Genomic DNA, 25,733 nt, shown 5'->3' with positions numbered 1-25,733 from the left:
TTCTTTTTCTGACCACGTTTCTCACAAATACATAGCAGGCACAGAACTTTATGTCATCCTTTCAAGTTCTACAATTTTCTTATGGCAGGAAATTTGCAATTCCCAATATTTTAAAGTTTTTACATCAACAGTTAGAAAGCCCTTTACTGGTGCAGCTGCTGATTTCTGATTGGATATCTCAGAACCACTGGCCATCAAACATAACTCCTTCACTTGGAATTTTTTTTCAAAATGTGTTACAGACCACTGACCTACAGCTTGGCTCTTGTGTAATGTAGGATGAGTAGCAACCTTATGGAAATTAGAAGATAGAAAGGTAAAAGGAAGATAAAAAAGGAAATTAACGCAAAAATCCTGAATGTTTTGCTGTGGGTAATGAGGTCTGACCACAGCAGAAAAGCAGGTCTGTATCTGGAAATGAACTAAGACACTCTTGTGCCCCAGATACACACATCAGGCACACCATGGAACAGGCCTGCTTGGTTATTCAGTGATGTTGATCACTGTGCAGCTTTTGACAATGACCAGCTCATCATTATTGCAAGAAACAGCACTAGCACCTTGAAGTGCTCTTTTCCTGTTTCGTGGCTGAAAGAAACTAGAGAAATAGTCTTACAGCCTCATATATGGTATTTCTTTGATCACAACTGTCTCAAAGGTTGCCTGTAAGAAAGAATGCCATGAGCATAGCAACTGCAGGTGTCTTCTGTGATCTGCTGAGATCAGTGCAATGGCTGACAGCTGAAGCAGAAACTGAATTTCAGCTAACAAAATTTCAGTTTGCTGTTCACAAAGGAGTGCTTGACTTGTCTCTGGGCTTTCCAGTATGGAAGGGGTAATGCCCAGAAGCTGCAGAACCTTGTAGGCATGTAAGGCACCCCACAGCCCCCAAGCAGTGTTGCCACTTAGAAATTCACAAGCATTATTTACACACAGTGGCTTTGATGATTCTGTGGATGGTGTCATTGTGTCCTCCCAAGAAATCCATTAAAATTGATTCCATTTGCATACAGTATCATTGCTGCTCACTTCTAAGATATAAACTATCATTTCATGCTTTGTGACAGAAAAGGATTCAAGCACTGAACAACAAATGTGCTTCCTTTTGTTCCTCAGCTTTCAGCATTTTCCACAAAGATACAACTTTACCCAGTAAATACTAACTCACTCAAACCAGTGAGAGGGTGCCCACTTGGAACTCTCCATTTCCCCACCCCTTACATTGCCATACTGGTCACTTCAGTCTCCTACTGCAGAAATGAGCAGCTGAAAAAAAAATTAACCTTTCAATCACTGCTCAATGCAAGAATGTGTTAACATTTATATTAAACTCTTTTTTCCACAGCACACACAATAGCATAAACTAACGTAGTACACACCAGAGAAGACAATCTCTTTTGTGTCCCATCTTCTGAAAGTATCAAAATTCTTCCAGAGTTTATTTTCCTAATTACACTTTTACCACTGCCATGCCAATATCTTCTACCATTTTGTATACAATCATTAGTTACAAAAGCACAAGGGGCAATAGTCTGGCATTTTGGACTCCTGTCACAGCCAGTCCAGGGAGTTCAGTGACAGAGCACACTGCTGTCAAAAAGCTTCTTGCTGTGTTTCTGAAATGTCAAAGTTGCTGACTGCAGACTCACAGGTAAAGATGGCTTCCTGACTTTTTTAATATTCAAGTCTTACCTTCACCTTTTGCAAAAATACTGCCAAATGTAAGCCACTAGAGCATTTTTATTCATTTTACCAAGTCTTTAACAACTGGAGACTTATTAGTGATGTTGATCTGAATTCAAGCAATTACTTGATGTAACACAGTGATTTGTACAAATTAAAATGAGTTAAAGGGATTCTGAAGATGAGGCTAAACATCTGATACTCACTCTTTTATTAAGACACCGGGATGCCTGGTAAAAACAACACTGTGCAAACATTCAGGGGAGAGCGTGGCAGGAACCTGTTCATTGCCTCCCTCCCTCCCTATTTTCTTCTTCTGCTCTTCTGCATTATTATTAATCTGGTACCAACAAAAGAGACAGTGTTAGGCAAGCTTATCTTTGAGAGAGCTGAAGGCCATAGCCTTTATAATTCTGTCCCCTTTTATTCCCTTTTCTTACCAGAGCCCCTCCTCAAACCATGAAACCACTAAGAATCACAGGAAAGCATTAGTACAGACTGATAGATTCTGTCAGAGTGGGATTGTGGCTACAAGTATTGAGAGAACACAGGCACAGACATCTGCTATTCTCTCTGTTTGCTTTTTTCCTTGTTTCTTCTGTTTTATTGGAAAAGGAACAATTTACATAGACAAAATAAAATGAACCTATGTCTTTTCATCTTACAGATGCTTTGTAGAAACTGAAACAGGGAGAGTGGCTATGTGGCCTTTTCCTGTTCTCATACAGAGCTTCCTGAGATGATACATAATAATGTTACTTCTCTGAAGTCCACAGAACTCCTGGGGCTTATACTTCTTGTATCTCACTCACTGGACCTAAAGTAGAAATGTATGAAAAGAGAAAAAATTACTGAGCAGACTCATACAGGAAAAATGCTGATGAAATATCTGCTACTATAAAACTGCATGCTTAGATCTTACCGTGTTTTTCAGAATAGTAAACTAATTTCTCTCAGATAAAAATCCTCATATTTCCCACTCATAAATTCTTCCTTCAGATTGCCCAATTTTGCATGTTGCAGTCTTCCACTATTATTTGTCTTACAGCAAACTTTTAATCAGAATAACAATTTTTACGCCAGTTATAAAAAATGTTGCTAGAGCTCAACTATTTCTTTATTTTGGCCATGCCATCAGTCTGGCATTTGTAGAAAGACTTTGTTCTATTCTGTTTAAAGTTCCTGTTAACAGAGTCCATAAAACTATTTTCATTTCACAAAGCATTTTAGAGTTTCTTATTCCTGTAAATTAAAACAATGAGCTATTTTGGGAAGGGCAAAACAGGGTGGACTCCATGTAAAATTATTCTGCAGCTATGCAATTGTAGCTAAACAAAACTCTAAATTATGTAATAAGAAAATAATAAATATTAAAAACCTCTGCCAAAAAACAGGCTGTATTTCTTGAGTGGATAGAAAAATAATGCTATAACAGAGGGAAAAATTCTCACCTCAGTCTGTGGGACAAACGCCTGCAGGTAAGAACACATCAACAATATAATGAAATAAAACTAAATAAGGAGGTATGATCTATTTTTATTACTTTTCTTTGTAATTTCAGTTTCAAAATGCACCTCCTTTGATGAGAAGAAGCCAGGTAGAAGATCTTCAACACAGGCGAATTCGAGATTTACTGTGTACTTACAGAAATTCACTTTTCCAGTTAATCAGAAAAAATAACATGCAATAATTAACAATGGACTAATAGGAAGGTAAATATATACCATTCGAAGAAAGGGTTGTTAAATGGGCACAGTATTTTGTCTAGTGATTTTCCACAAATTGTTTTTGTTCTAAGGATCTAATGTAATGACTGAAATTCCTTGCAAAGCAGACTGACCCCCTACCCCTGCTGCTTGCAGGGAGGTTATTTACTACTCTTCGTTCACACAGCTGCATTTGAGATTTGCTATCCTGCATAGAAGCCAAAACTGGTCCCACTGGGCAGCTGGAATTATGTCCACATGATAAATACACTTACTACACACCCTGCTCTTGAGCATGCAGTGATAGTGACTTTCATACTGTATGCAAGACATGACAATTTTTTTTACTTGTAGTGAGCTATTAGAAAGTCAGAGGTGCATTTCTGTTCATAGTTATGATTTAAAAGAGAGTAATACATGAATCCTAAATGGACTAGATAAACATGTGCCAAATATCATTACCTTTTCTTTTGCATATAAAAGCTTTTCTATTAAAATAACCTTCACAATTCACATTGCTCTTTCCCAGATGAAGAAAGAAGCTCACGGTGTTCATGGAACCAAAGAAGGAGCAAGTGCTCATCCAAGCAAACCTCCTCCACTGAGGCCCGCACCCCGAGCCGCACTGTGCCACATTCCCAGCCCGCTACTAACGCAAGCTCAGAGCAAAACGGCACAACGACGGGAGAGGCCATGGACCACGGGGAGCTTGGTTACAGCCACTGGTTTTACTTGAAAGGCGCTCCTAGTCAACAGCAGCTGCTATCAGGACAAGGCTTTAACCCAAGAGATGATTTGAAAAAGAAAGTCCGCCCCTCTCCTGGCCATCAGCTGTACCAGCCATTACTCGTTCGCAGCCGCTTCTGCCATCGGGCCGGGCCGTGCACACGACGCTGCGCTGCTCTCCGCTGGCCAGAGATCCCAGGGACGTGGCGGGCCATGTCCTGCCCGCTCACGCCATGCACACAAAACATGAGAAAGAGCAGACTGTCCCCACAGAACCCCCCCGGCCACACGGACACCGCCACGCTCAGCGTCCACGCCGGCACCTGCCTGAGGGACGCCTCGCACGGCATGTAAGGGCCTTCCCCATTGGCCGGCCCTCCCCGAGGGAGCCGGGAGAGCCAATCACAGTCCTGGTCTCTGCCGAGGGGCTCTCCCCTCACGCGGTGCGGGCTGGAGCTCCCGAGATGTGCCGAGCTCCCTGCGGGCTCTACCAGCGCCTCTGCCCTGTCCGGGTACGGGCCACAGCGGCCCCGCTGACTCCGCGAGTGCCACCGCTACACAGCGGGAAAGAGCACGGCCAGAACAGAGCGTGACGGGCTGAGAGAGCGTCGAGGAGAGGCAGTAGGAGAGGGGCCCAGCAGCGCTGAGGAGGTTGCGTGGACTGAGGGCACAGAGAATACCAGTCTCTGGGACCTCCGTCAGCGCTGGGGCAAAGCCTGCTGGTGGTTGGCAATCAGGATAGTCCAGGTCTCCCTTTCCCTGTACATTTTCTGGTAATTGTCTTTGATCCCAGAGTTAAGACTAAGAACTTGTGCCTAAGTATTGTCCTTTGTACATTTCCCTGAAAACGCCCCTTTCTTCTCAAGCTGAAGGAGCTGCAGGGTTTCTTCTCTGAATCTACAACTAAAGAACCACCAGGTAGGTCTACTTAAGCAATCCTTCTCGCTCAAGAAGGAGGTTGAGCTTGAGCACAACTAATATTTCTTATAAAGATGTTTTCCACAGAATTCCTTTTTCATCTAATGGGTAAGTCTCAAACTCAACCTTCTTAAAATATGTTAACATTTCCTGTAGATCTGCTCAGCAAACAAATGGTATAGTGCGGTATGTCTGCATCAAAATGTTCTGTCTCAATTCAGCATTAAACCACATCCTCCTACACTGGTTGTGCCTTATTTCTCTGCTACAGCGACAGCACCACAGGCTCCCCTGTTCTGAGCAGACATGGGGGCACTGGCAGGCACAGGTTATTTACCCCATGAGCCTGGCCCTGAGGGGCAGTGCCGCATGGAACATAAATGCCATTTTTTTCACAAAGCACGGTGGTAGCATAAGCAGACTTTACTCCTGAATATGGTATTTTCACATGTACAAGACCACCTTTTTGCTCAACCTAACACCAAAACTATTTGGGTTTCTGGAACAGATGTTCACTTCCTCTGACACTGCCTCAAACTCCACGAATCTTATCTTTTCCTCCTGAAAGAAGAGCTTCCAAAGCAAACCCTCCTCTGATCATCTCTGACTCAGACAGAAAAAAAGTCTTTGCTAAAGACATGAATTTCATAGGAAGTCTGGAGAAACATGTCCCAGCAAAAGGTAATAGGTATCACAAGTGCTTTCAGATCTCCATTCAGATGCATTTCTTTACTTCTACTCAGTAAGTTAATTACACGTGCAACTCTCTCGTTGATTCAGGCATTAATCTCTATAAAACTGGCCGAGCTGTATCTTTTACAAGCAGAGAATAATAATGAAACCCAAGTTATTTGCATTTGTATTTTTAAATAATCCAGAGGCTGCGGAGTGCTAGAGTTTTGACAGGAAGGTGATTTCAAGTGTGTTCCTTGGCAGTGAGTTAAACCTGTCACAACCCATTAAAATCCACACCCTCTGTGTAGCTGCGGACCAAGCCGTGCAGCCTCGCTCCTTCCTATCACTTATATCAGTTCCAACGTCACAACGTTTTCATCTTGTAAAACAGTTCGGCGCCTGTTAAGCAGGTCTCTTGCAGTGCAGCTCTGAGGCGGATGTCACCGAGTCGCTCCCGTCCGTCAGAGGGTGCAGGGGAGGGAGCCAAAGGCGCGGGAGCTCCCCGGGCCGCGCCCGGGGCCGGCGGAGGGGTCCGCGCGCGCCGCCCTGCGCGCTGCGGTCGCGGCGGGGGCGGAGGGTGCCGGCCGCGCGCGCCGCCAGCCAATCGCGCGCCTGCTGCCGCCGCCGCCGGGCGCCGCCCCCCCGCGCGCGCCGCCCCCCCCCCGCGCGCACCGCCCACCTGCTGGCGCGGGCTGCGGCCCCGCGCTGACGTCACGGCCCAGATGTTCCCCAGGCCACGCCCCGCGGGGTCCGGGCGGCTCCGGGCAGCGATAACGGGGAGCGCCGGCTCCGCTGTCACAGCGCGATGGGAGGGCTGCGACACCGCATCGCCAGCTCATTACGTTTTTGAGAAAACGGCATTAATCCGTACTCCGAGCAACAAGGTGCCAGTGCCGGGATCTATCTGCTGTTCTTTTTCTCTTACATTGGACCGCCAACGCTTTTTCGATTTAGTGACAAGCTGGGTGTGATCGTCACGAACCAAGTGTGGGTTTGATGGCTGCTAAATCAGCCTTTACTCCTACATACCGATCCTAAAAAATAAGGGACGGAAAAGTCTGCTTGTGTAATCTTTTTAAAAAGGGAAAGAGCGCTGTTGTGTTGGGTTTGTTTTTTCTATTTTTGTCTTCGTCTGTTTGGATTTCTTTTTAAACTTATGAAAAATGGCAACAGCAGCATATGTGGATCATTTTGCAGCAGAGTGCCTTGTTTCTATGTCAAGTCGTGCTGTTATCCATAGTCCCAAAGGGGAGTCTGATCCCCAACCTGATGCAGCAATACTTCCTTCATCCAATGGAGAAGATAGACGGGAAGTCAGAGAAACCGGGAAAGACAATGGATCATCATTACTTGTGGTAGCTAGCATTTTAGCAGATCTGAACCAGCATGTCCCAAACTCACCTGCTCTAAGGACGGAAAAAACAGAGACGCTTGATATAACAGAACAAATACACATTTCTATTGCTCCTAAGGAGTTTGGGGAAGAAAGTCTGTCTTCAGCTGGTAAGCGTGGAGGAGAAAGAGCAGCCACACCTACTAGCCTGGCTGCAGTAACTGAGCCAAGCCCCAGACAAAAGAACAAACGCATAAGAAGCTGGACTGACCCTGGATCACCCCAGAAAAAGCACAAATGCCACTATGTGGGGTGTGAAAAAGTTTATGGCAAATCTTCCCATCTTAAAGCTCATCTAAGGACCCATACAGGTTAGTTACAATCCAGCCAGAGATTTATTTGTTACAGCTTGGTAGTTAAAATGAAAAACAAAACCAAACTTTTATTTGGCAACTGTTATGGTTTCACCTCTCGGAACTCAAGCTCGGGAAAACCAAACAACAGCAAAAAAAACCCCAAACCCCTCTGGGAATAAACCCTTACTGGGCACAGATTCAAAGCTAATGTTGCCCTTTTTTTATTAATGTCACAGGGAACGGCATGCGGGTCATCTGTGTGGATTGTACCAAGCTGTAATTTTTAGCTGCTGGCCTTCTTGTTCTGTGTGTCTTCTACTTCCCTTTCAGTAATTCTTACCTCCCCGTTTTTCCTACTCCATGCTCCAGTCCCTCTCTTTATACCAACTTATCACTTCCCATGCAAGTATTGATACTCTTGATATTTTAAAATTAAATGTTCTAGAGGCACCTACATGGCTGTGTATCTGTTTCTTTCTTTAGCAGACACTTTGTGAAAGCTAGAGTAAGCAGAAGGTAGATGCGAGGCTGGACACGAGTCACAAGGAGACACCATGAGTGAGGAGAGAGGGGGATACGGGCAGTGTCTGAAATGCTTTTGGCAGCTGGGTAAAACCGAATTCAAAAGAAAAAAAAAACATTTGAATGCAACCAGTAACTTGTACTCATCAGTTTTCAGTGCTTACTTCTTGGTGAAGGCTGAGCACTTTTTTGTTGCTACTCTAATTTATGAGACACACCCACAGAAAAAGTGGAAGTCTTGCAAGCGTTGAGAAAGTTGCACTGAAAGTATTAAGAGGGCCATCTTGAAATAGGCCCCATGACTTGCCACACCTCACGCCTCTGCCTGGTGCTGGGAAACAGGATGACTTCCAGTCAGACAGGAGACACCAAAAATTGAGGAGACCAATCTCTGCTGAAGGCACCAATCATAGCACATGTGCCGAGGCACCACACCGACCAGAGCAGACTTGTGCAAGTTGTTCTGAGTAGTTTCAGATGGCAAATTAGTTTACTAAAATGTATGGTCAGTTCTCTTAAAAAGAGCAGTAATAAAGATATCCTCAGAACTAACATGCTAAACATCATGTAACTGTTGAGCAGCTTTAGCTCTGAGGTGTCAGCCTCACCTATGCTGGCCCTACTTTGAGTGTGCCTTCAGCTTTTCCTGTTGCCTTCCTGAGATAAAGTAAGAGCCATTCTAATTTGATGGTATGCTTTGCTCTCTGTGGGAGAGAAGAAAGCCCCATCAAATTTGAGCATATGGATGGACAATTCCCTGTGGCACACAGCCAAAGGAACAGCGTGTTCCTGGCACTCCAGGCAGCCTGTCCTGCTTTGCACTGTGTAACTGCTTTTTGCCGCCTTGGGAGTTACACAGAAAAGGTGTTTCCACTTGGCTTGCAGGGAATTGTCTCCACTAATTTTCAGTTCTTTTGCATTCTTATTGCTGGCATTTGCCATTGTCCTGAAAGCGAAAGATAAATTTAGCAACGTTTCTGGGTTTCCAAACCAACCACAGACCAAGAAGGGGAACTCCAGCCCCCGATAAAGAGAGGAGGGCTTGGCATGCCTCCTGCCCTGCGGGGAGAGGAGGGAGGGCAGGGCCGGCGGGGAGTGTCGCTCCAGGCTGCCGGCAGACCGGAGTCATTCGGGGACGCTGGCTCGCCTCCAAGTTCTCTTTTTCCCTTTTTTTTTTTTTTTTTTTTTTTTTAAACTCTTCATTTCCTGTGTTTTTTCCAGGACTGTAGGGCTCAATTGGTTACTGCCGTAGCTAATGGCACTAAGAGAGCGCGTGTGTGTGTCTGAGAGCTAAAGGAAAAAGCAGAGAAGGGACTGTTTTTGCCCAGGGAGTGGCCCGACCCTCGGGGACTACAGCTTCTTTGTTTTCTTTCGTCTCCAGTGTCTGTGTGGGAAGCTTTAAGCAAAGCTGCCAAGTTTCCCTCCTCACTGGCAACAGGTCTGTCTCTGGATTGAGTTTTAAACAGGCTTAAATGTCTCTTACTCTCCTTGCAGAATGTTTTGTAAGGTGTTTGAATTTTTTTCTATCTTTAAAAAATATTATGACAGCCTTGAAAAAAGTTTGTAAGACAATAAGAGTTAAGCTAACAGAAAAAGCGATCACTTCCAGGACTGGTAAATGTTTGTTCTTACAGGACACGTAGTGGTGTTTTACTGCTTTAGAACGAGGGCTTTGGGTCTTCTCTGCTTTCTAGTCATCCTGAACTAGTTAAATAACACATCAGTCTGCCCAGCTGTCAGATAGATAGCATGATGGCTATCCACCTCACAGAGCAGTGCTGAAAGTACCCCAGGTACCCATGGAAGCTGCTTTAAACAGCTATCCAAATAAGTCTCAAACCTGTTTGCTAAGAACAGTCAGAACTGCTATGGAGCAGAACTTCTTCCATGTGCTGTGTGACTAGATGAGCTGGTGTTTAAGCGTGACCTGAAGGCTGAGAACAGCACTGCAGGCTTCAAGATAACGGATGATCATTCAAGAGATACCTGAAAAGAACAGTTTATGGTTTGCTTTAGAAACTTGCTTGTCCCCATCTGCTACCGTGCTGAGAAAGTAAATGCTTTTCTGTTCATAGTTTGAGGGAGAATAGACCAGATCTTTGAGCTTATGTTGAAGAGATACAGAGCCTTCCAAGAGTATTGCATCAAATCCAGCCCACATTGATAGGGACTGAGAGCTCGTCCTATTTTCCAGCTGTTTCGTGCTCTGTGAAATCCTTCTGATAGTTATAGCCAGATATCAGAGCTTAAATACATAAAATAAAAACCATAGTGCAGAGGATGCTAATTCTCCTATTTAAAGCAGAAGAACCTAGATGGAATGTCAAGAGTATCTGCTTTTTGTCCTTTACCCAGCGTCCAGTGTTTTTAGTACTCCTATTAAGATAAAATATGCTGGAGCAATCCACAGTTTCTTGTGTGCTTTTTTGGTACACTACTGGTTAACCTGTCTCAGCCTTATGAATACTTCACCTTTATTACACTGAAAACCCTTGAACCAGACAAAAAAACTTCTTCACGAAAATCTACTCTGTCCTCTCCACCAGCTTTCAAAGTTCCCATCCCCCTATGTTTCTTTTCATGTTTATGTTTTCCACTCTAGTCTCTCACTGAATGTCCTGGAGTTCAACATGATCATCAGCCACAAAGCCCTTGAAGTTTCAGTGTTTACCAGAAGGTTATATTTAGTGTCAGTGTGTAGTTTTCAGGTCCAAATACTTTTCCACTAAGGCTCCCATGGATCTCAAAAACTCTGTTGTGGTCCACAGAGGCAGCATCCCCATTTGTCCTAAGCTATGCTGACTCCACTGATAATCAAGGTTTCACTGATGCACCAATTTTAAAAATCCTCTCCACTGAGAAAATTCTTAAACACAAAGGACTTGCAAAAAATCAGATAAATAATTCACATGACAGAGTTCCCCTTCATCTAAGCAGGTTTTCAACACAAAGGTCTGGACATTTTCTGAAGTTACTGCAAAGCAGTCAGTCTCTTGATGCACCAGTGGTAGAAGGGAGACAGTATGGAGCCTAATAGCAATCTACAGGCTACAATCTTACAGAGCCTTGTCGAGGACCACTGTGTTCTGAGAGGCCGTAGAGAGTGTCCCAGCTTATTGCATTATATTACATATTTATATGTAGAGAAAAACTGATGGGATTTTGACCAGGGATCACAAGAATCTTGGGTATTGCAGGTCCCCACCAAATCATTGTGACCTTTCAAGCTTTCAGCCATTTCCATTAGCACACCATCACCATCATGAATGCAGAGAAAGCCCAAAATAAACCTTCATTTAACTCCGCTGAACTGTCCTTCTAAACTTACTAGTTCTAAGCAATAAACAACATAACACAGAAACAGCTTTTCAGTCATCAGAATTAAATGATTCTGCATAAATTAGCAGAAGCCAAGGAGAAGTGGGCACCAGTCTCAGCCTGGAGTCTTAGTCTTGCAGCAAAACCAACTTGGGGGCCATGTGGCTTAACAGTAGCTCCTCTGTACTCTTGCTAAACCAGCTCTATGTGGCTGTTGAAGCACAGGAAGAAGAAAATGGTTAATTATATTATCCTTGCTCATACATGTCAGGTTAGGACTCATCCAAGAGAAAGTGGTCAAGACCTTTTTCGATCTCTAGCTGGCAGAGTGAGCTTGGGCAGCCTGCTTAACCTTGAAGTTGTGGAGGATATGTTATTTGGCATCTGTTGTTCTTTTTAGTCTAACCTTTATTCATTAGTGGAAATGAAATAAGTAGAAAAGACCAACTCATTTCCATTTCTTTACATTAAATCTCTGTAATCACATATTTGAGGACAACACTAACGAACCTGTGTGAAAAAGGTTCTTTTTTAGCTTATGTATCCTTTTTTACCCATCAGTTGTTATATCTTGTTTCTCTAGGTAAAATTTCTCTGATTTCTTTGTAGCTGGTATATGTGAAGATGGAGAATTTAATGATGTAATTGGTATTTGAAAACAATGTGAGAATAAAGCAATCAGACCTCACTGTGACAAGTATGACAAGAGCATAACAATTAGGCTGGACAAACAGGAGTAGTATATGGCCTGTGTTCAGGCTGGTAAAGAGGCCTTTACATAAAGTACAAATAATCCCTTTTAAATAGGGGTTTGGATTTCACTTTCAGTTCTAGTAAGTCTGATTTCCTTACACTATATTAATTCAAAACAAAACAGTAAAGCACAGCTTCCCTTAAATTCTGAATCAAGACGCTATCCATGTGTGTAGAAATCCATTAACCAATATAAGAATCAAGTTTTTCTATGATAGAAATAAGCTTTATGTTCCACTTTAGCACCTGGCAATTATCAGAAACATAACTAGTTAAATAAAAACCCATGGATTAGACCTGGCTGAGGTTTCTTTAAGCTTGTCTCTAGGCACACAGTGACTCTTGAAGGCATATATGTGCACGTGTGTAGCAGGTGGGCAGTGTTTGTGAAGACCCAAGGCTTTGCAGGAGAGGATTACAAGAGAAGAAACCCAATCTAGGGCCTTCTGTGCCACTCAGGAGCAGTGCAGAGCAGGACTGCAGACAGCTCTTGTGTACAGCAGGATGAAATGAGAAGTGCTGGTGCTTCAATCCGCCCTCCTGAGCTGCCAGTTTGGCTGCTTTGCATACCAGGATTTACGGGGAGCTGCACTCCCTTTGAACAGGATGCCAGAGGAAATTGAAAAGGCCTTTTCCCAACGCAGATTTCCCTAAAGCAAAAGGACAGACTAAATGAATTTGTCCATCTGCCTGTTGGGCTTCAAAGGTTTGATTTCTTGTGTTAAAAGTTAGAAACTACTTGTAGGCTCTGTATGCTTCCTTCAGTCTCATTAGCATACACCTAGATTATCCAATGACTGCAAGGTGCCTCTAGGATGTTGTATCCCTTAAGTGCCTTCCACCTCCTTACTTTGCTGAGTGCATTAAAACATTTTCTCTAAGGATTTTTTTTTTAGATGGGCCCAAATGGTGGCTTCTGGACACATTCAAATACCAGCCTCATGAAACAGTTGTCTCTCAAGCCTAAGGCATAAGCCTTCTTTCTCAGTGTTAAGAACTTCAGCAGCCTGCTACTTTTTTTTTCTGAAAACTGGTAATATTAACTCTTTTAATAAGCCTATATTTTTAAAAACAATGCAGATTTTCAAAGCACTGTTTGTGTTTCCTCTGAAAGAGCTCTGCAACTCCTTTCTTATTTCCTCTACAAAAATTTCAACATGTAAACAAAAGTCAGTAGAAAACATAGAATAACTTACCTCAAGGCTTGCCTGAGTCCTTACCCTACAAAGCAACTCTCAAGACTAAAGTTCTGATTTAAAAGTATTGATTTTAAGCCTGAATCAAACAATCTATGTTCATTGAATATAACAGAATAGACATATTCTATAAGTTTCTTAATGTTAAAGTCCTTGAAATAAACACAGGGTATAAACTTCTTAAGAGGAAACAAATTTTAAAACCTTTCAAAAATAGCTAAGTGAGGAAGAAAAGTAGAACTACTCACTCCTTTTAAATGACTGCTTCAAGACTGAATAATAAGATTCCAATAAATAAGCTGCAAAAGAGTTAGGGCTAAATTAAGTGCTTGGAGAAGCCAGCTGGATGACATCTGTATTTACCACACACTTGATTAATATTCGCTATTAGGGGGAACTACCTCTTCTAATGGTTATACAGGTTTCTTTGTGAGAGGCTTCCCTTTATTTCCTTTTCCCCCTTTCTCTCCCCAGTATTTGTGGAGATATTAATCATGCAGAAGATACAGAAATGAAGTTTCTGTTAACAACAGAACTTAGGTATTGTAGCTGAAAATAATTTAAAGTAAAACTGTATTTATAATTGTTACAACTATGTGTCTAATGAAAAATCACAAACACCACATACTTCTTTTTTCACAAACCATTTTTCTTTTAGCATGGAAGTGGGACTTAGGTCCAGTGTAATGAAACCTATTACTATAGGAACTTGTGAAGATGGATGACCCTCCAGTAGTTTTCCTTATCCTGGACACTGGTAGTAACACTTTCCTTCTCAGTGGCAAGACCTAGGTCTTACAAATAGTTGGGAGTAAACTGCCAAGTGAGGTTTTTAATGAATAGACAGCTGCAATTGATTGCTGTGTTTGCATTAGAAATTAATCACAGCCCTATGGACAAGAGTGTTCAGAATGATCTGCAGAAGACTTTTCTGTAGTAGCATTAATCTGCAAGACACTGGAAAGTGTGCCAGAAGTTTTGCATGAACAAACCTTTTGCTAAACTAGAATTCCTTATGAAACAAACTCACCATTGGATTCCATCTGAAAAGAAGGCACTTTTAACCATTTAAAACACAACTGTTCCATTGTGTTATTGTCTGGCTGAACATGGTAATGGCACGTCCAAGAGCAGAAACCTGGAACTTGTTTATATTGAACATGTGATTTCTAGTTCTGTTTTTTAAGTTAAGCATGTTCCAACTTCCCCCCACCCCCTTCCAGTCTTGGATCAGCTGTCTGGAAGTCGGTGCTGACAGAGCCAAAAAAACACTCTGCTGTTCAAATGCAGGACAACTTTTGAAGGGTCCTTTCTGTAGAATTTCTATAGGTATACTTTTTTCCCTTTGTTACCCACTTGGCTTTTATGAGGTAGATTTGCATGGGCAGTGAGATCATTATCTTGCTGTATTCGGTTTAACAATAGCTAGACAATGTGGGTTATTTAAGTGCAGGCACTGAAGTCAGACACGCATATCCTGTATTTTTCAGGTCTTGCAGATTCAGCAGATCTTACAGGGCCTCCACTTAATATAAAAGAAAAAAAATTTAAAAGTTCAGAGTGCCACCGTTGTGGTTACTTGTAGAAAAACGACCTCAGAAGCTTTTTTGCAGCCTTAACATAAAAAGCATTTACTAACCAAGAACTTGGCACAAGTCAAATGGTATTAAAGTAAGGATATCCTGAAATGACCTCTAGTGCAAGGAAAAGATTTGCTGTAATCACTTACAGTCCTTTTGCATTGCTCTCAGGAAATACAGGCAAAATACTGGTGACTGGGTATTAGCTGATGTTGCAGTCAATGGATCAATAAGCTATCTTAGATTTATTGCATACTGTATCTCTACCAGACCACTCTCTATTATTTGGTTATAAGTTATATGAGTTTTTGGAATAGAGGACCTTGAAAAAGTCACATGAAAGAACAGTGTTGCTGCTGCATGTTTCACATCTTTCCATCTGCCTTGGTCCTGCAGCCAGCTAAAATATCCCTTGACAAGAAATACCCAAGCAGAATGGGCGTGCTGACTATGGCCTTACTGCCTTCAAGAGTAGATTTAAAGGTGGTAAAAGGAGAGCAGCAGAAATGCTAACTCTTCCAGAGTAAGATCAGGTGAGGTACAGCAGCCAGAAGGGATGTATTGAGTTTTTAAAGTAAACAGCTGTCAGTATTTCCACTAGAGGAACTTAGAATGGAGCCAGCTGAGAAGGATTAGTACCTTTTCAGATGTTTCCTGCAAATTTTTGGTGAAATTATGAGCTGTTTGCCAATAGATCAGGGAAATATTTATTTTGCAGTTTCAGGATAAATAAATAAAACTACATTGGTACAAATTTACATACTAGACTGGGATTTTAGAGACTATTTTACATTCTTACAAACCTCCCAGTTGAATATAGTGCTTTCCTACCTTCATAATGTAGTAGTTTAGACCTTATTCTACTGTAACAAATAGAAGAGAGATGCTGCTAAAACCTCATAGAACCACAGACTAATTTCTGTTTTTTATAAGTAGGGGCTTACTGAATTTTAATTTGCAATCTCTTTTAAATGCCAGCAGAAGGACTGCAGATGAGCATTAATACACGAGGGCTGTGGCAGTTTTTGATTGTTCTGGTGATTGAAATATTTTCCAAGCCCTATGTGAATTGTATGCAGCTTTCTTATGCATGTGAAACTTTTCACAAGAGCACTGAAAGCCCCTCAAAGTCAATGGAAACTTCCATTTGCTGTAATATGTCTATACAAGCAGTGCCAATTGAATGTTTAGCCTTACTGTGTAATAAATCCAGGACGTATTTGTAAATGTGTCTTCTAAATTTTCCTAACATGACCTAAACAAAACTGAATTTCTTAGATACCCCAAAGGATAACTTTCAGACAGGATTCTCACTGATACATTTTTCCCATTTGTGCAAAGATGTACCATATTTACACCTTCTATTTCCCCCAGCTTTCATCATTGAAAACTACTGAATTCTTCTCACTAGCATTTAAGAATTTCTCAGACTGGCAACATTTGGAACCAAATTCTAGCTTAAATAGAAATGTATGAACAAATATATGAGCAACCAGAAAAGCAAATGTTTTGGAATTTATAGGTACCCCTACACAGTGTTAGTAGCATAAACAGGCCTATAAGAAATGCTTGGAAAGCTCTTTTTTTTTTTTTTTTTTATTCTTATGGCAAAGAAGTAGAATTTGTTCATGGTACAAAGTAATTCTAATTACTGATTATTAATTTTAGTAGACGCTAGGTGTAAATTTAATAGAATCAGTTTTACTTCAAACTGTATGGTATGAGGTAAGACTATCTCTAGCTAATTACCTACCCCTTCTCTTAAAAAACCCCCAGACTCTCAGTGTCCCTAAGTAAACACATATGGGGTTTTTAAATCATAGAATCCTGTGTTTCATTTGGAAAGAAACCTCTTCCTAACCCACCACCTGCAAATATAATATGCATATATATAGCATTGCATTGGTAATGCACATAAAAGTGGGTTTGCACTGACTCTGATTCTGCTGCTCCTCTGTATGCTGTTGAGACTTAGAAAGGGGAATAGGGCTGTTGCAACTTGGTAGATTAACTCAGCATTGCTCAAATAGTGGAACCTGGAGGGAGAATTCTCCCTCTGCCCAAAACCTCCAGCTCTTACCTGTGCTGCAGAATCCCTTACACTGTTGCTAAGGTAAGTTTTCAAACCCCTGCCAGAGTTTGTGGAGGGTCTGAAACAGTAACCTTAAGAGCAGCATAGCTGAAAATTGTGGGAACACAGTGTTTGTCATCCTTCATTCCCATACTCCACAGCGTTCTTAACATCTCATCTGCAAATGAGCTCAGCTATCACACGAGATTGAGGTAATTACCATGCCGAAAGATTTACATCATTCTTCCACATTTTCCTTCAGCTTGAGTGAGTTTTGTTGTGTTGGCATCTCCTTTCAGTCTGCAGGATAATATCATTAAGGGCACCACCTCACTGACCAAATCAGATGTGAATTTAAGCCAGCATCTGTTGGAGCTTGGAATGCAAATTTAGCAGTCTAACTTCTGGGTAGCCATTTTAATTAATAAGTGTCATCGGTCGCTTTCAGAGGATGAAGTGGTCAGGCAGATCACAATGTTATCTTTGCTGTGCTCACTGATGTAAGCAAATATTGTACAACAGTTGGCACAAATGTTTTACCATGAACCTTGTCCCAGACTTCTATAACTGGGACGTGCAGATGAAATGTGTTTAGGAACATGACTGTCAGATACCTTATAGTAAAAGTGATAATTTACAAAGCTCTAACTATATACTGCAGAGACAAACTGTAATGAGAAACAGCTTTTAAACACTGCTTGTCAAAGTACAGATGTTCAGCACCAGTATCTTCTAAGAAAAGTTTCAGTCAGTCCCCAAAGGGATGTTCTTAAAAGAAAAAAAAAAAAGACAACAAAAAGAACAGAACATTTTGTGATTCTGCTTCTTACCCTACTGCAGTATTTGGAATTGGCTGATGTTTCCAGTGAGCAGTGTGGACTAAGCAAATACAGCTTTCCTCTCCAAGCATAAACTCTCACCCGACTCATACTAAAGGGCCTACATGGTGAAGGGTTACACATTTTAGAGACTTTTTGTTCACTGCTTACTAATGGAAAGTCATGTAGAACTCGTCTGTTTTCTCTGCATTTCTGAATGTGATTTTTCTGAGCAGTATGGCCTCTGGAGAAAACAATATCACTTATCAAAACAAAATCACCTCTGTGATAATATACTATTTTAAACCTATGTCTTTTGCTTGATACTTCCTTTTCTCTTCCCTATAATTTCAAATGAGATTGTTTAATAGGCTGCTGTTAATTCCTTGAGGGTTTAGGACTCTAACATGAAAAAGTCTTAGCTCTCCCTTTCACTATGTTTAATAGATTTATAAGGATTTGTATACTTCCCTCCTCTCAGTCTAACACCAAACCTCTCAGTGAAAAAAAGAATCCTGACTGGTGTTCTTACAGATTGTTTACAGGAACATAATTAAATTTCTACATGCAATAGACTACTCCCCCTCGATTGTACAAATCATTAGATTAATTTTTGTCTTTAAGGCAAAAATTACTAAAATCTTTGTTTTATCAACAGGAATATAATAAGCTACAAAAACATTCCGAGAGAATGTTATCTGGCTGGTGCTTTGCTTTTGTAATAAATTCTTGAAAAAGCAGCTATGCTTTCTGAGGTTATGTCATCAGTTTGTGCTCCTAAGGTTAGCATTTGCAGGTGAATTACAGAATAATTAGTTTGGAAAAACATTCCATACCTCTGCTGAACTTCTATGGAAACATTTGCTTAAAGCTTCTTTCCAGGAGCCAACTCTGTGTGTCTGGTTCTGTGTGTAGGGTATCCTTGGAAAAATTATACATATACACTATCAATTGGATATGACCACTGTTGTTTGCAAGAGACTCAAACTCATCTTTCTGGTGTTGGCATGCAAATTGCTTTCTTAGATGTTTAGATGAATTTCTCTACAGAAAGACAAGGAGCTGATGTGATTGGTGTACTTGATAGTTTTTCTTCTTTGAATGTTGTGGAGGAACTGAGTTTCAGTCTCATTTGCAAAGAAATCCAAATTATCACATAACTATTTCTTCAGTCAAATAGTTCTAAGGAGGCTCTACCATTCTCATTTGTGCAGTGTAAGGTCTGTGGTATTCCCTTTATGAAAAAGTGATTGTGCTGGCACATTTTTCATTTAAGTACATTTGTTGTGGTTTCACAGACAAACACAATAAGAACAACAGTAACTTTCACTGCACAGCTGTTTCTCACTTGGAAATCAGACCACCTTTGGATTTTTTAATATCTAATTTTTTAAAAAATATAAAAGCAGTCCTGAGTTCCTAGGTCAGTCTTGTGCTTGACTCTTCTGATTATAAAACACAGCTCGATGAGCATGCAGACAGCATGGTGTACACAACTTTACAGTGCTGAGGTATTTATCTTCTAAAAAAAAAAAAGCTAAACAAATACCTGGTTTTGTGCAGTGTAATGATGAGTCATTTTCTCTAAGATTTAGTTTTTATCTTATTTCACCATTATTCACAAATTCTAAAATTGAGCTATTGAAACTAATTTTGAAAAGAAAGTAGAAACAAGTTCCAACCAATTGGCTGAAAATCAAGTTCAAAGTACTTTGTGCATCATATCTTTTGGGAGGAATAATAAGCTGTCCCATTTGGTATTGTCAACTGCAACAGCAATAATTGTATTATCTCAATCCCTCAAAGCTAAGTCAGGATACACCACAACTCATGAAACTGCAATTCCTGTTTTCTTTGGGTTTATTCACAGTCTGTCTGTTGTAACAGAACCTCTGATTACTCAGGTTTATGAACCTTGCAGTTCTGAATATTGCAATTCCTGAATCTCAGCCCAAGATCCATGGTTGCCAGAGCTGTGCTCAGCAGGGGCAAGGAATATGGACAGGAAATCAGGTTCAAATCATTTTGTGGTTCTCAGATTTAGCATTGGATTGAGCAAGAGTCCAAATGGAAATAAGAACAGCAGGGAACTTCTGTGATCTTTTTCAAAGTAAAAATTATATCCAGTACATAGGGTATTGGAGCTAGCCTGCAGACTTAGGTGACACTGATATCTTTTAGAATTTCATAGTAATGGTGCAATTCCTGTTATATTTCATAGAACTTCCCTATCCCAGGAATCTTCTCCTGAAAAAAATTGGCCATAATAAGATCCTGTATTTTAGTTACTTCATTAGCAGGCATGTTTTCATGATTCAGGCATGTTAAGTGTGTTCAACTAATTTCCTGCAAACACAGGGAACAGGTGCTCCACCTCAAAAATACAGAAAAGCCAGTGGATTTCCTCTCCTAACTCAGAAGAGCAGGTCTGTCAGAGAATAGATCTGCACACTTAAGCAAACAAATATAGAAGTGCAACAATAAATGTGCTGGAGGCACTAGGAATTTATATTTTGGGAAGTAATAGGGATCTTTCTACTACAACTTGTCTACTGAATTTTTACCTGACATGTATGGAGCCAAAGAATTAAGAATCTCTGCTAAAGAATCTTGATCTCTCACAAGGTGAAATGGTTTACATGTGAATAAGGTTTTTAAATACTTACAGAGAAAATGGGCAGCCCTTCTGACATGATTCATAGGTATAAACCATATTCTGCAGTGACATGTAACTGGGTTTAACAGAGCTTTAACAATTTACAGACAGCTCTGTAAAGGCAAGCAATGAAGACATGGGTGCAGCAGGCAGGGGAAGACAGAGCTGCTAAAGGCTATGATATATATTTTAGTAAATTTTAAGACAGTATAGATGTTTCTTTCAATACTACTTTGAGACAGAAAAGTAGTGAAAGTAGTACTTGCTCATGAAAAAGGGAATCCAGTTTCTCTCTGTGAGTCCATGGTAAGATCGTTTTTTGAAAACACCTCTCTATTTTTGAATTATGTATGTTATATATCTCAAGATCCCCCTAACAAAGCTGTCTTTGAAATATGTCTGTGTTCTACGTAAGATCTCAGCTTTTCAGTTATGTTTCACATCCAGAGTCATGCTTAGATAATTGGCTTATGACTCAGATCCTCCACAATCCAGCAAATTCTCCATTCATTCAATTCCAGCACTGGCCATGGCCTCTCTCCTACGCCCTGACCCCACACATCACGCACAGCTGGTGGGCCCAACTCCCTCAGACACTGCACTGGCTGTCCTCAAAACCAACATCAAACGGGGAGCTGAGCTGAGCTTAGGCTGTGTCACACCCTGGGTGTTAATGAGAGAAGTGTTGAAAACCTTCTCTTATTTATTTTCTGTTTCGATATGAGAATGAGGCCTGGATGGGTATGTACTTAAAACATTTGTAGTTTAAAGTATTAACACATAGAAAAGACTGAAAAAAGCTGAAACTGGAAAGGAGTGGGTAACTGGTGCTCTTTTGTCCTTTTCATACAGCTGTGGTTGAAGGAGGCTACAAGTAGATGCAAAATAAAGAGCAAAGGTATTGACACAATAGGACATATAAGTGAGACTTACAAGAGCTGGATGTTGAATTGCAGATTGTCTTTTCAAAAAAGTTGACCTGTTTTAAAAGTGGACAGTTTAGAACATTACAACAATGATAATAGAATCTAATTCCTCTATTGTATACAAAAAACCTGCAGCCTGGTTTAAACAGGGAGGGTGGTTTAACAATCTGGGCAGAAGATTTTGGTGTGTATGCAATAGTTTTGTGTATACCTTGAATGGTAGCTGCCTTGTATCAAGCAACAGATTTAGTGTTTGATTATCAGCCCATAAAACTACTTTCCAGAGCTGCCTGTTCCTTGAAGCTGGATTCTCAATATAGCCATTGGCAGATGCTGCTCATAAACTACTTCAACACCACCTTGCTCTCTGGCAAACAATCCACCCAGAATGAGAATAAAATAACAGGAAAACCCACTCCCTCTCTCTTCCATACAGTTGTAATAAACTGAGTATCAGATTTTTCACTTAGCTTTACAGCTTTAGCTGTGCTTATAAATGCTGCAGCCCCATGTTTCAGGCATGCTGTGTTACTGTGATGTTGTTGATTGAGCAGTTCAAAAGTTCACAAGGAGACATTTCACAATTACAGCCAAAGACAACTTCACTAACTTCTGTTTGCTTGGCTTCTAACAAAATGAAATCTCATCCTGTCCCCAAATCCTGGGAGCTGCTGTGCACTTGAAATGTCTTAACTTACCCACAAGGTCTATTCATGCCAAAGTATGTGCTCTTCAGTTGGAGGCAAATGACATTCAACGTCTTCCAGAACTCAGATAAATAAAGTGCAGCTCTCAGATTAGATGAATAATCCTTTAGTCTGTTATTTTGCATAGCAGGACAACCTTTCATTAATTTGATAAGCTTTGCTTTTACAAGCATTATCCTGTTTTTAGTAGAATAGAATAATAAAAAAATCATTGATATGTCAACAGAGAAAAGACTGATTCATGAGGTCATATGATTCCTTCTTTGCAGCTATTCATACAACTGCTGAGCAGAGCTCATGGAGCCAAAGTTTCCCAATTTCAGTATGAATTCACCCACAGTTCACACCAGATTAACATAATTGGTCACTACCTATTTAATTGCTCTCCCACTTAAAACATTTCTATTGTCTAACCAGAGATCATGAATATTACCATGCAAATTTTTTCAAAAGCCATCACAACTAAAAATTTGTGAGGTAGACATTCATTGAAAGCAGTGTAAACCACTGCAGAGGTTGTTCCTGTGGTCATTGTACAGACAGGGATGGTTTATGAAGTTTCAGTTTGATTTCAAGCATTCTTGCCATACGAGTATCTTCAGGTTCAAGTTTTTATCTGGAGATGTGTTTGCAAAAGAATCTAATGAAAAAGGTTATGACATTAAGAAGTCACTGTGTGCCATTTTTGGTTCCTGTCGTTTCACCTATGAGTACCTATTGGTTAATACTGCTACCTATATAATTTCACTATGCAATGACCACACCACTGAAATGAATGGCTTGAGAGCCTGGGAGCTCTGTTGGCACATAATCCTGGACATCATAAGGAGAAATTCCCAGACTGGAAGGAGAGGCACAAGTGTCCTATAGTAAGAATGTTATATTTTTTTCTGTAAAGAGTGGGCTGAAGAAGGATGGAATGCCAAGGAGTGTCATACTCTAGAGCTCCCGTGGAGCTGCTAACACACACACGTCTGATCTGGAGCTGTTCTGGGTTTGCAGAGTGGGCTGGGTAACAGACTGAGCAATTCTGAGGTAGCACAGGAAGGATCCAGACAGGAGTTTGTAATGGAAGCTTTGTGCTTCTCTTGGTACCTTAACTGCACCTTCCCTGTAAATACATTTGGATCTGTTGTTTCTGCTCTCAGAAAGACATTGTTCCCTCCTGGAGGAGAAAGAATCGAGTCTGGGGAGTTTGTTCTCTTGGCTTCAGTTGCTGTCTGCATAGCATTGTCATTAATCACCTTGTTTGCTCTAACATAGGGTTAGTGGTGCAGCTGAAATCAGCTTGTAGCCGAATAAATGAAGTAAATAAATAAATCAATAAAAACAGTGCTTATTATTACACGTATTTGGAGAGCTCTCCTCTAGTCCCTTGTCACTTTAAAAGGTTTGAATTGGCTCATCAACAAGACAAAAAAGAACAAAATCCCACATACCTTCATCAGTGTTAGTCTGGTTTAAGAGGCCAGACTTTTCTGACCTATGTTGAAGCCACAATCTTTGTATGAAAGGAATGAAGAAAGTCCCTAAACAACAAATTTTTGGCTCAAGGCAAGAACTCTAGGCTGAAATTCCTTTGCTGGGGTGATGCAATAGGTCAGATTTGCTGATTAGCACATAGATTTTTCGAATTTTCAACCCCAGTATTCTTTTCAAGTATATTTATTTAAAAGTGTAATTGACCAATGGAAAAAAAAAATCACCATTGTTTAGTTTTGTCATTCAGTAATACCTAGATCTTTTTTTTTTAAATTTTCTAATCACAATAGATGTTTAAATAATCCTACTTTTTAATTATGTTCATAGAGCTGAGTAGAAAAAAAATTAGAGAAATACAGTAATTAAAGCACTACTATACTGAATTTCAGAGTTCCCTTCTTTGCTGAGAGTCATACTTCAGTGTGGTTTGCAAATGACACATAACTAAGATACATCTTCCTCTCCCCAGAATTCATCACTTCATCATTCCAGCATAACACAATTTAATTATCTGGCATTTAAGTGCAAAGTCAAAGGGTCAGCTATTGATCTCCATTCTTGGAATAAGCCACAGGAGAGAGAAAAATCAAGTGGAAGTTGCTGCTCTTTTAAATTAGTGGATTTCAACTGTTTTACTGAGCACTGGTCTAGGATTTAATGCCTCAGAGATAAGGAGACCCAGTAAGAGTAATAGGCTTAGTGAACAGAAATGATATGCAGTGGTTGCCAGTACTTCACTCTGACAGAAAGCCCAACATGTAGTTTGCATTATTTTAGAACAAACTCTCTGTCACTGAGGCAGTTGCCTTTCATTTTTTAAGTTAGGCTTATCATTGGTATTCAGTATAAGAGTTTTATTTACCCATATATTCCAGCAAGAAGGTAAAAAAATTCTGCTTTTATAATTGGATGTGGCCAAAGTCCACGTTAAAAAAGGCATTGCACTTAATGGAAGCACTATCAATAGGAGTTACTCCTGTGGGGGAGACAGGGTCCATTCCAATCTGCACTCACTTAGATACAGAAGTTTTCCTGTTAGTTAGGTACATTTCCAGCCCATGGGTATCCTAATGGTTCTGATGCCTCCCTTTTCTTATGTGAGAGGTCTCCAGTTTGGTCATGTGTCAAAACTTTTGAGAAAGAGAGTGAAATAGTGAACTTTAGGCTTCAGACTTAAAATCCACAAAGAGCATTACGTAACAATGATAAATCCATATAGGACCATCAGGACATTAATACCTTATTTTTGAAATCATATGCATTGTAAACAACACCTCATACAATTTCATAAATTACCTTTTTTTCTGAATGATGGATTCCTACCTTTCTAGGAGATGGCTAGAATTTTGATTGCTTACAGCTTTACAGACTAACTTGTATTTCTCTACTGATAGTGCATTTAAAGTGTCCATGCTATCAGTACAGTCACATAGCAAAACCACAGCAAAAATGACAGAAAAGGTTCAAAGAATACTATTTATTTATGTAGACTTGGACAAGGCCTCCTGGGACATACAGCAGTAATGCAGTTGCTGCTGCAAAGTTTTTTCTAGCCATGAAAAGAAAACTACCTGCCCTGTGAGATGTGGGGAACATCCTTCATACTCGTGATATTTCTGTACACATGTGTGCATCTCCTCCTTACCCAACATGTCTAACCTGAACACCCAGAGTATCAATGAGCAAGTTTACATCCAAGAGGACCTGCCCTTACTACATTTGTACATGATCAACCCTAAGTCCCCCAGAAATACCTCGCTAAGGATTTGCAGCTGTTTCGCTAAATTTCAGTGCTTTAGATACCAACAAGAACATTGATTCTTTCCTTCTTTGTTGTGGCTCCTAGCAGTTTTGTGATGGGAAGTTGGGAAGGGAAGCAAAACCATAGATGCCCTCATCACCTTTTACTAAATGGACTCCCATCATTTTGCTAGTAATTGCAGATGATTTGTGACCCTTGCTTAAAAGAGTGATGAGGAATCCCTAAGCCATAGGAGTGTTTTAGACATTAAAGGTTTCTGTTCCCTCACCCCCTCTTTCTCAGCCTTCACTTTCAGAGTTGCCTTTCTGCTGGCTTTTCTATTCCACTGGATTCTTCTGATGCATCAAATCTAGTCATCAGATACACACATTCATACCTAAGTGATGAGTGGATGACCAGGTTAATTAATTATTTAGAAAGTGATGGAAGTGCTGTTGGTTCAATGCATTATTCAGCTAATTCAGCTTCTTTGCTGAAATAACTTAAAATATTCCAGTTACTTCTAGAGAGAATGATTTCAAAGATATGTGTCCATATATCTGGGT

At 40.6% G+C, this 25,733-nt stretch overlaps 1 protein-coding gene across 1 annotated transcript in view; it reads left to right on the top strand.

Moving 5' to 3' along the window:
• The first annotated feature begins 6,403 nt into the window (after nucleotides 1–6,403).
• Nucleotides 6,404–25,733, top strand: part of KLF13 (KLF transcription factor 13) — a 33,347-nt gene continuing 14,017 nt past the window's right edge. The window contains exon 1 of the mRNA XM_014874006.2: nucleotides 6,404–7,412. Coding sequence (XP_014729492.1) covers nucleotides 6,872–7,412 — 541 coding nt within the window. The 5' untranslated portion in view covers nucleotides 6,404–6,871. The remainder of the gene's footprint in view (nucleotides 7,413–25,733) is intronic.

This window comes from Sturnus vulgaris, chromosome 13, assembly GCF_052056855.1.
Source record: "Sturnus vulgaris isolate bStuVul1 chromosome 13, bStuVul1.hap1, whole genome shotgun sequence".
Lineage (NCBI taxonomy): Eukaryota > Metazoa > Chordata > Aves > Passeriformes > Sturnidae > Sturnus > Sturnus vulgaris.
This window is presented reverse-complemented; position numbering and strand designations above follow the sequence as displayed.